This window comes from Marmota flaviventris, chromosome 10 (assembly GCF_047511675.1).
Source record: "Marmota flaviventris isolate mMarFla1 chromosome 10, mMarFla1.hap1, whole genome shotgun sequence".
NCBI classification, from domain to species: Eukaryota; Metazoa; Chordata; class Mammalia; order Rodentia; family Sciuridae; genus Marmota; species Marmota flaviventris.
In genome coordinates, this window is record NC_092507.1 from 111,041,787 (window position 1) to 111,052,352 (window position 10,566).

The 10,566-nt window shown below is 34.7% G+C and overlaps 1 protein-coding gene across 1 annotated transcript; it reads right to left on the reverse strand.

The window, feature by feature from the left end:
- Nucleotides 1–2,429: 2,429 nt before the first annotated feature.
- LOC114079523 (vomeronasal type-1 receptor 45-like) lies at nucleotides 2,430–3,358 on the reverse strand. Its single transcript, XM_027920745.1, has 2 exons — nucleotides 3,006–3,358; nucleotides 2,430–2,922 (listed from the first exon to the last, which is right to left on the reverse strand). The coding sequence occupies exons 1-2, from the start codon at nucleotides 3,356–3,358 to the stop codon at nucleotides 2,430–2,432; spliced, it is 846 nt and encodes a 281-aa protein (XP_027776546.1).
- Between the last annotated feature and the right edge of the window lie 7,208 nt (nucleotides 3,359–10,566).

The window sequence follows — 10,566 nt, forward strand, 5'->3', positions numbered from 1 at the left end:
CCTTCCCAAATAGAAGCATCTCTAGCTATAATTCTTAGCTGCACTATCAACCTCAATGGACATAGTCAAGGATTAGTCCCTTTATTTTTCTTTGTTGATGTATTTCCCCAGTTATCCCCTTTGTTTCTGTTTGTTTTTTTCTACAAATTCACTGTGACCATTTACTTTCTCATTCACTTTGAAAGTAGTTTAAAGAAGATGCTAAAATAATTTAAAGAACACTTGGATTCTTGCTGTGTGTTTTACTGATAATTGCTAGCTACAACCTAATTATAGCACATGTGAAAGATTTCTTGGTGCAGTTTTGTAATCCCTCCCTCTTACCTCCTCCTCTATCCAGAAATGACCACTTACTAGAGTTTTATTTTCATAGACTACACTGTAGTATGAATCTCAGACAAATCAGCAATTAGAGTCCAGGTCTACATGGTGGGTGACCCTGGGACAATCCATTCATCACCTGCTCTTAGTTTATTTATCATAAAATCAGGATTCCACCAACAAAGACACAAGACCACTGGGAATGTTAGGATCAAAGTTTAGAAAAAAACTAGAATCACCTCTGGTACATAGTAGGTTCTCAGTTTTTGGAAGTCAGTATCACAACCAACACTTCGTTTGTCCATAGTACAATTGGGAATGTGTAGCTCCACAGTGCCTTCCTATCTCCTAGAGTTTATATCTCTTATAATTGAAGCCCTGCTGACAGCCTTTCCACCTTCTGCTCCTGTATGTTCATATTCTGGATATTTCATTTTAATGGAGTTATACAATCTGTGATTTAAAAAAAATTAGTTGTAGATGAATGCAATACCTTTATTCATTTATTTATTTTATGTGGTGCTGAGGATAAAACTCAGTGCCTCATGCATGCAAGGAAGTGATCTAACACTGAGCCACAACCCCAGCCCCCAATCTGTGATTTTTTGTGTGTTTGATTTTAATTAGCTTAATAATTTGGAGACCTATCAATGTTGTAGTATATATCAGAATTTTATTCATTTTTATTTCATATTGATATTCTACCATATACATGTATAAATTACAAATATACTTATGTACTTTAATATATATACACACATGGGCCTATTCATATATTTATATATAATTAAATATATATTCATATACACACCACATTTGTTTATACATTCTTTGCTTGATAAGCATTTGAATTTTTACATTTTTGCAAACTTGAAATGTGCTGCCTGGTTGCTAGAATAATTTCAAAAAAGACTACAACACAGCTATAATTATACAGAATGAAGGACAATGTAGAAAAAAGAACAGAAGAAATATCAGTGGAATAGATAAAAATGAAGGGAAGAGAGGAGAGATGGAATAGGGAAAGACCTGGAGTGTATCTGAACTAAATTTCATATTTCATGTATATATATATATATATATATATATATATATATATATATATATATATATATATATATGAATGAATATACCACAGTTAATCTCACTATCATATAAATCCACAAGACATGAATTTGAAAAACTAAGTAAAAGCAGAAAAATCAGTAGAGAAAATGGATGAGGTGATGGGAAGATGGGAGGGAAGGGAAAGTACTTAGGACTGAATTAGAACAAACAATATTCTATGCTTTTATAATAATGTCAAAATAAATTCAATTATCATATACAACTTAAAAGAATAAAATTAAGAGTGGGGATATAGCTCAGTGGGTTGAGTGCTTGCCTTGAAGTCACAAGGCTCTGGGTTCTAATCCCCAGCACCACAAAAAAAGAGAACAAATTAAAAATAGAACTTCATTAAAAAAAACTTAAGAATCACATCGGTTACACATCCACGTTTTTACATAATGCCATACTAGTGACTGTTGTATTCTGCTGCCTTTCCTATCCTCTACTATCCCCCCTCCCCTCCCCTCCCATCTTCTCTCTCTACCCCATCTGCTGTAATTCAGTTCTCTCCCTTGTTTTTCTTCCCTTTCCCCTCACATCCTCTTATATATAATTTTGTATAATAATGAGGGTCTCCTTCCATTTCCATGCAATTTCCCTTCCCTAACTGATGTGATTCTGCAATGTGTATATGGGGTAAAAATGGGAGTTCATAACCCACTTGAATCAAATGTATGAAATATGATATGTCGAGAGCTTTGTAATGTTTTGAACAACCAATAAAAAAACAAATATAAAAAAAACTTAAAAAATAAAATTCACAAAATTATACATATTATTAATATATGTGACAGAAAGTAACATGAAACTAAAAATCTATAGATGTAAATCTAGAAACTCATGCAAATATAAGGTAAAGTTGTACATAAAATCCTTAATAATGACATAGGTTACATTACCTGACAAAAACTTTGATATATTCATTAATATTTTTTTTATTCTGAGAGACAATTCTATAAAATAGAGAACATTGTTTTATTGAGCGTGGTAAAGGTGCCTTAGATCAGTTTTGTCAGAAACTGATCTTTGTTCCGGCATTTGGTTTGCATTACTTTTATTATTTGAGTGTCAGCACCGATCAGCACCAAAGGACTGACTGAGCCATAGCCATTGTCCACAAGCATGTGGAGACACACCAGGATGGGGTTATTGGTCCATGTCATGCCTATGAATAATGAAATAAAGAAATCTGCACAGTACAGAATGGAAAAGCAACTGATGAGCTGCAGAATGGTGTGAGTAGCCCTTTGTTGTGGGGAGGTCTTTGGGGAGAACCCAGAACTATGAAGAGTCATGGGCCGCTGTTTATGTGTGTACAAAAGAATGATCATGTATCCACTGGAGAGAACCATGAGGCTCACAAAGAAGACATCACTGAGTGCCATCAAGGTGAGAAAGATATCCCTGTAAATTGTTATAAAGGAACAGCAGTCAGTGACAAACAGAAGACCAGTTTTATTGGTTGTGGCCACAGTACACAGAAGCTGGTTGCTAGAAATTAGCATGGAAAAGACTGACAAGAACAAAAAGAGCCACCATATGTGATTTTGGGGTTTAAATTTGAAGGGGCCAACCAGGAGTCATGGAGACTGATGGTGATGGCCTGAAGCACACTCAGGACACAGGTGGTGCAGATGGAGAGTCCCCTCATGACTTTGTGCAGGAAGACAAGCACTTTGCATTTGAGGTCAACTGGAATGTCTTGTGTTTCCCAAATGTCTCTAGATATCAGAAGGTCCATGGTGAGGAGCATGAAGATGTGTGTCAGAGCCAAGTGGGTGATGGGGAGGTCCGTGAGCCTGGGCTTGTTGCCCACGAGGACAGCAGCAATGTTCAGACATAGCAGAAAGGTGTTTGCTGAGATTCCAATGCCAGGTTGGGGATAAAAGGCATTTCTTATGGCACTGAATGTGGAATGTTGTTTCATCTTCATGAGGATGTTGAAGGTTGAAACAAACGTGTTTCTGGAAAGAAAACCAGATGTGATTGACAGAAGTAGTATTTTCATTGCCATATTTCTGTCATTTTATCACCTTTTACTGTATCTAGAAGCATTAGTTACTACAATAGTTTCTAGTAAATAGGATAGAGTATTTTTTCCATTGTCAATTTAAGTTGAATGGAGGGTGTGTGGCTCAGTGGTAGAGTGCTGGCTTGGCCCACAGGAAAGTTTTGTTGCACCCCAGGCATTGAAAAGGAAAATAATAAATAAAAATTCATTAGTTAATTTTACCTTATGCACCACTTTCAGATCAGTGATTTTGTATATTTTCCACTCACCTCATGGATTTGCTAATATCTTACTCTGGAAAACATACTATGCTTTCCTTTAGGTTATAAATTCCATCATATTATAATCACTTACTTTTAATTTCTTCCTGAAGTGTTCTTAAAAGTAGAGTTGTTGTCTTATTTATCTTTGGAATAAAGTATCTGAAATACTGCTGCTACATAGAAATTTCCCATGAATGATTGTTGGTGTGAAGGACCGACTAGCGGAAATTGGAATCTGCCAGGGAAAGAAATACTCTCACGATGCTCAATATCATGGTTTCTTTATAGAAGTACAGAAAATGTGGAAAAATTTGTAGTTGTGTTCCTCACCCAGATGACTTTATTTAACTCATGCCACACCACTTACTATAATGGTGAGCCCTGTCCCCTTACATAATTAATTTCATCTCAGGTTATATCCTGAGTAAAAGCAGTACCAAGATAGAACATTTCTACTAGCATTGTTGGTGTGAACAATTAAATAATGGTTAATATATTTGAAGCACTATATAAATTTTAATTATTGTTGTATTTTTATCACTATCTCAACTTGGTTTGGGAGATTTAATTTAGTATATGAAAAGTTTCATAACTTAAAGTACAAAAGTCTACCAAACATTAATGCTTGCATATTGATAGTATTCTAACTTTTCTCCCCTCATTTTAAAATTACTCCTAGCAATATATTTAAATGTTTTCATATTGATACACACTCCAGAGAAACAGGCAGACAGCTGGTATGACCTCCTTCTCATGGATGAGCACTAAGAAATGCCAGTTTCTAGGGTTGGGGATGTGGCTCAAGTGGTAGCGCGCTCGCCTGGGATGCGTGTGGTCCAGGTTCGATCCTCAGCACCACATACAAACAAAGATGCTGTGTCCACCGAAAACTAAAAAATAAATATTACAAAAATCTCTCTCTCTCTCTTTAAAAAAAAGAAATTCCAGTTTCTATTTTAATTTTCTCAGACCTGTGTATAAGAGAAAATAGTCTAACGAGATCAATGATGGTGGGGCATCTTTTACACAAAATGTCCCATGCAACTTGTTCAGTTAAATTCTGACAGATGTTTAGATGCTCAGCAGTAGGAACTGATGTCAAGTGCCCTTCAGTTAGTCTCTCATATGATCCACAGTTCTGTGGGTGCATGGTCAATGTCCCACTGAATAGCAGGGCCCTGGATCCTATGCAGGCATTTTCTTCAATCTCTTTAACTTGTGTCTTAAAGTTTTTGATCTATTAAACACTGAGAAAATGGTAGTAACTTAATTCTGGGCACTCATATGAATAGTAAGAATTATGTAATAAATGAATTTATATGCTCCAATTTATGAAAATAACTATCTAATGAAAGGCAGAGTTACTGAGATTCAATAACCCCAACATAATGCCTGTGAAATGAAGAAAGTGGGCATAGAAATAAATACAGAGAAACACAAGAGACTCAGCCCAGGGAAGCCACAGAGCCCATGTACAGAATGCACAGATACCATGTGAATAGGGTGGAATGCAAGAGATATATTTGGAGTAAAAAGCTGAATCCCATGAAATTTATAGCTAGCATTTTTATCATGACATTGGGATAATTCCTATCCCAACATATGTATGTGTTTTTGAAGAAGAAAATAAAAAACAACATTAGATTTTTAGGTGATTAACAAACAGGAAAATTATTCTCATAAAATACTTGCTGAAATTAGCTGAAAATCTAGCCTAAGAAGGTTTGTAGAAAGCAAAAAAGTGAACATTTTTTTTTTTTTTTTGCAGGAGGGACAGGTGATTGGACCAAGGAGTGTTTTATTATATCCCCAACCCCCAGTCCTTGCTATCTTAAATTTTGGACAGTTTCTCACTATTGTGACTTAGGACATAACTAATTTTCCGAGACTGGTCCTGATCTTGGCATTCTCCTGCCTTTGACTCCCAAGTTCCTGAAACAAATGTCACAGTCATGCCCAACTAAGGTGGAACTTTACTCATCTAGTCTATCTCTTTGCTTGTTTTTCAGCAGATAAAAGAAAGAAAAATGTCACACACACACACACAAACACACACACACTTTGTAAATGCAACAAAACTTGCAATTTCAAGGTACATCAAGTATTTCAAACCTAAAATTCAGGCATTGATAATAGGACCCATCAACTTCAATCTGTCATATTCTAGTTGGTACATTTGTCACCAGAGAAGAGAAAGAAATGTCTGCTATGAGCAAGTTTACATAAAACTGCAAGTCTGCATTTGGATTGATACTTTTTGGAAGATCCTGGAATATTCCTTAGCTCAGAAACATTTACCAGCACATTCATTCAGACCCTGAAATAAACCCAAGTGATCAGTAGTAGATGTCTAAGACTTTGAGTCTCCTTCAGGAAATTGGGCCATATTTCACAAGCGTCTGTCATCCTGCTTCAGACATTTGCCTGGCTTCAGACATTTGGGAATCAGGATGGAAAACATCTCCACTACTGTAGTCTAATTACCATTTCCTTTTCTTCAAAATCATACAAATTCCTAAAGTTTACAGTAATATACCTTAATGAATGTGCAAATGTGAATTCTGTGATTATTCAGTGACTGCATAAAAACTGTCATTGGAAAATAATTTTATGAAGATTATTTTCAACTCTGAACATCATTAATAAAGATTTGGGTGACTGGAGCAGCAAAAAATGCTTTATAATATTGTATATTTTTCATTAAAGATGAAATATTTTTCCTCTAGGTTATTTTAAATTGCTGTTATTTTCTACAGAAATTTCAGTGAGAATACAAAAAAAAAAAAAACCAAAACAGGACTTTGTTTCATTTCTAGGGGATTCAGTAAATTTAATATAAGCAAAATATATCTTGCTTTTTAATAAATTGCTACTTATGCAAAAATTGTTGTTTTAAATTTTATGTATTTTCCTAATGATTGTGCATTAGTAAAGAATAAAGCTAGTAGATCAGCTGGGAGAAGGTGACAATTCTAGACATTTTCTGGATCAAGGAACAATGATTTTTAACATAGGGGATATAACCTGTAGCCAGATCAGTGGGTCTATATTTATGTATAATAGCATTACTCTGCCAAGCCATGAATAAAATAATGTTTATTTCATCAAAAGTTTAAAATTCTTCAGTTTTCTCTCTTTGCATCTCTGGGAATTTTTTTTTTTTTTTTTAGAATAGAAAATTCAGTGAAGCTACATCAAAGAATGACTAACTCTGGAACATTTTGGTGTTAAATTCTATGTCCTTTCTCAATTATTTGCATTAATAGAGAAGAACTCATCTTACAGGTGAAGCAGACACTTACAGAAATATGACAGGTATTAAGGAACAGTGTTTTCCAACATGAAGAGATGTTAACTTTCACTAGATAAATGTCCCTGGGCTGTGTATACTAATATCACTATAGTAATGACAATTATAAAAACATTTTAGGAGCTGGGAATGTGGCTCAAGCAGGAGCGTCCTCGCCCGGCATGCATGCGGCCTGGGTTCGATCCTCAGCACCACATACAAATAAAGATGTTGTGTCCACCAAAAACTAAAATAATAATAATAATAATAATAAAAATTCTCTCTCTCTTTAAAAAAATAAAAACATTTTATATTTTACTTCATACAAAACTCAAGTTTATTCTACTATTTTCTTATCTCCATGCATCCCTAGGACAGTTTTTAAAATTGTGAAATATTTTAATTGATAACGCAGAATGCTAAATCATACCCGTCTTTACATTTTTGTGCTTGCTAACTATTTTTAATTCTTTGTAGTTATGTCCATCATTAGGATACACTTTGACCTTATCACAATAGCATGGAATACAATTTGTTCTAATTCTGTCCCCAGCACTTCACCCTCTCACATTCTTTCCTCTACTCCTTCTACTCTATTGATCCCTGTGCAACTTTTTATTTTTTAACTGGGGATTGAACTCAGGGTCACTCAACCTCTGAGCCACATCCCCAGCCCTATGATGTATTTTATTTAGAGACAGGGTCTCACTGAGTTGCTTAGTGCCTTGCACTTGTTGAGGCTTTGAAATCATGATCCTCCTGTCTCAGCCTACCAAGCTTCTGGGCTTACAAGCATGTGCCACCGTGCCTGGTAATCCCTTTGCAATTTATATGTAGTATTATTTTTACTTATTTGAAAATTAGTGCCTGGTGAATGTGTTTGATGTTGTGATTCATTGTGGTATATTCACAGATGAAATTTGGTCAGATTAATTCAACTGTTCTTTCCTTTTTCTGTCTCTCCTTCCTTCCCCTCAACACACTTCATCTACTATTCTGATCTTTTTATCAATTTTGATTAAATCTTCTCTCCTTTTTTTTCCTACAATATTTTCAAAGGACACTAAGTTTTTCAAATTTAGAATAATATCTATGTGATACTGAAGAAAATAATTAGTCATTATATGTAATGAAACTGTAAATGTTTTAATAAACGAAATGTTATTAATTTTGGTAAACACACACTACACATTTTATTTGAAGTTACTACTATTGCTAATATTATATTAGCTAGGATTTTTAGTATAGGTGTCCCTGAGTTTATGAATTGTTGTAAGATGAGTTGAAACATGTTAAGTACTAGAAAGTAGTATAAAGCTAGAACTGCTAGACTTTTTAATTCTAACTCCTTGTGAAGATTTATAATGAAAAATCCTCTCATGTACAATAATCCTTGTAATGTTATAAATTACACTAATACTATTAAATAAAAGTAATCCTACAAAATTTTAATTAAATTACAATTCTAAGCATACCTGAGTGTTGGGTGTGAGGTAGTAATGTCAGACTTCAAAGTGTCTTCCTAGTGCCTACCTAGGAGACTCCTCTGTCTTCTCTTTCACTCAAATTTCGAGTTGGGGCTTCCAAGATGAGGTTATATAATTGAGACAGCTTTGGCTCATCTCTCTGTAGACTAGCAATCTTGGTGTTGCTTCTGAAGTCTGACAGTACCTGTCTTGCCATAGTTAGTGAGAGTATCCTCAAAGAAAAAGAAAACTATTTCTTCCATTCTCAGACAATGGTAAACAAGCCCCCTCTGGATGAAATTTTTTGTGTGTGTGTAGCTCTTATTTTCCAAACCAAGCAACTTGCATTTTGGGGAGTACCCATCATAGGAAACCAATCTTAGCCCAATAACAGGGATTTAAAATGGATAAATCTGGGCTTAAAAGAATAAAGTGTAAAAAACTTCAAGTGTTATATATGAATAAAATAAACTGAAAAGATATATTTTCAGGTCTTTCTGCTGAAAATATCTCACAGTAATCACATTCAAATATCCATGTATTTGACTTTCAGTGAAATTTGATTTCCAAACACCTACGTGGAGACAATGATCACAGTGACTTGGGAGGTTTTGGCAGAAGGATCACAAAGACAATGCCATCCTCAAGAACTTAGTGAGGCCCTAAGCAGCTCAGTGAGACCCTGTCTCTAAAAAAAGAATAAAAAAAAGTCTAGAGATGCGTTTCAGTGGTAAAATGTTCTTGTGTTTAATCCCTGGTATCAAACAAACAAACAAAAAACCAACTCATTTGAAAAAAGAAAATGTATAGAGTGACCTGGGACATCTTGTGCTGCAAAGGAATAATGGAGGTGAAAGAAGTGAGTGAGGGTGGTGTGAAAGAAAAAAGAGGAAGAAATTCATAGACTAATGGAATCATTTCCCCTGGATTTGCATGTAGTTAAATGAGCCTTTCCTGAGTGAACCACTCCTCTCTTCATCCTGGGATTTATTTCTTTCATACATAACTGTGGTTCCCCTGATTTTCTTCCATTTAGTACCCTCCACACCTCACTCTCTCAAGTCAGACTTGAATGTTATGTGGATCTATCTTCATTATTCAACATGAATGTGCATGGAATGACATATCTCATGCTAGAGCTGGGAGAGAATTTCTCCATTTAGTGTAGATTCTAGCTTATCCAAGAGCACATGTTGTGAAAACTTTGGATGTCTTTGAACCAGGACTCATATTTATGTATGATTGAAATATTCAATTTTTATTTATTTTTTATTTGTCCCAAGTAGTCATGCATTCCAGTAGAATGCATTTTAACACATTGCACAAAAATAAAGCACACATTCTCTTTCCTCTGGCTGTCATTGTGTAGGGTCACACTAGTAGTGTATCATACATACATATAGAATAATAATGTCAGTCTCATTCCACCATCTTTGCATCCCCATACCCACCTCCCCTGCTCTTACTCCTCTCTACACAATCCAAAGTTGACATTTAAGTTTTGATGGCAGTGTGAGGTGACTCCAATGATTTTTTTTTTTTTTTTGCATGTGGATATCCACTTGTCCCAGCACCACTGGTGATATGACTGTCCTTTCCCTATTGTGTATTCTTGTCAAATATCAATAGGCCACAGATGCATGGGTTTAATTCTTGGTTATCTACTTTTTTCATTCATCAATGTATATGTCCTTATGCCAGTACCACATTGTTTTGATTAGTATAACTATATAGTAAGTTTTAGAAATTTAAAAATTAGAAATTACCAAGTCTGAGTTCTCTTTCTTTCAAAATCATTTTATTTTTTATATTTGAGGCCCTTTGCTGTTTAGATTGAATTTGATGATCAGCTCCTCTATTCCTGCAAAAAAAAAAGAAAAAGAAAAAGAAAATGTAGTTGGGATTTTGATAGAGATCATATTAGATCTGTTTGATTACTTTGTTCAGCATTCCCCTCTTGGCAAAATTAACTACTCCAACATGGAATAACTTCTTATATATTTTGAATTATTTTAATTTTTGAGCAATGCTTTGTATTTTTATGCGCAAGCCTTTTTCTCTTTGGTTATTTTATTCATTGTGGAATGGCTAATTTTAGCAAGTTAA

What these genes read in the sequence shown, in the direction of transcription:
- LOC114079523 (XM_027920745.1), bottom strand. Translation starts at nt 3,358, where the DNA reads ATGAAACAACATTCCACATTCAGTGCCATAAGAAATGCCTTTTATCCC. An exon ending in ATCAGTCTCCATGACTCCTG is followed by an intron (nt 2,923 to 3,005) that starts GTTGGCCCCTTC and finishes GCTAATTTCTAG; the next exon opens with CAACCAGCTTCTGTGTACTG.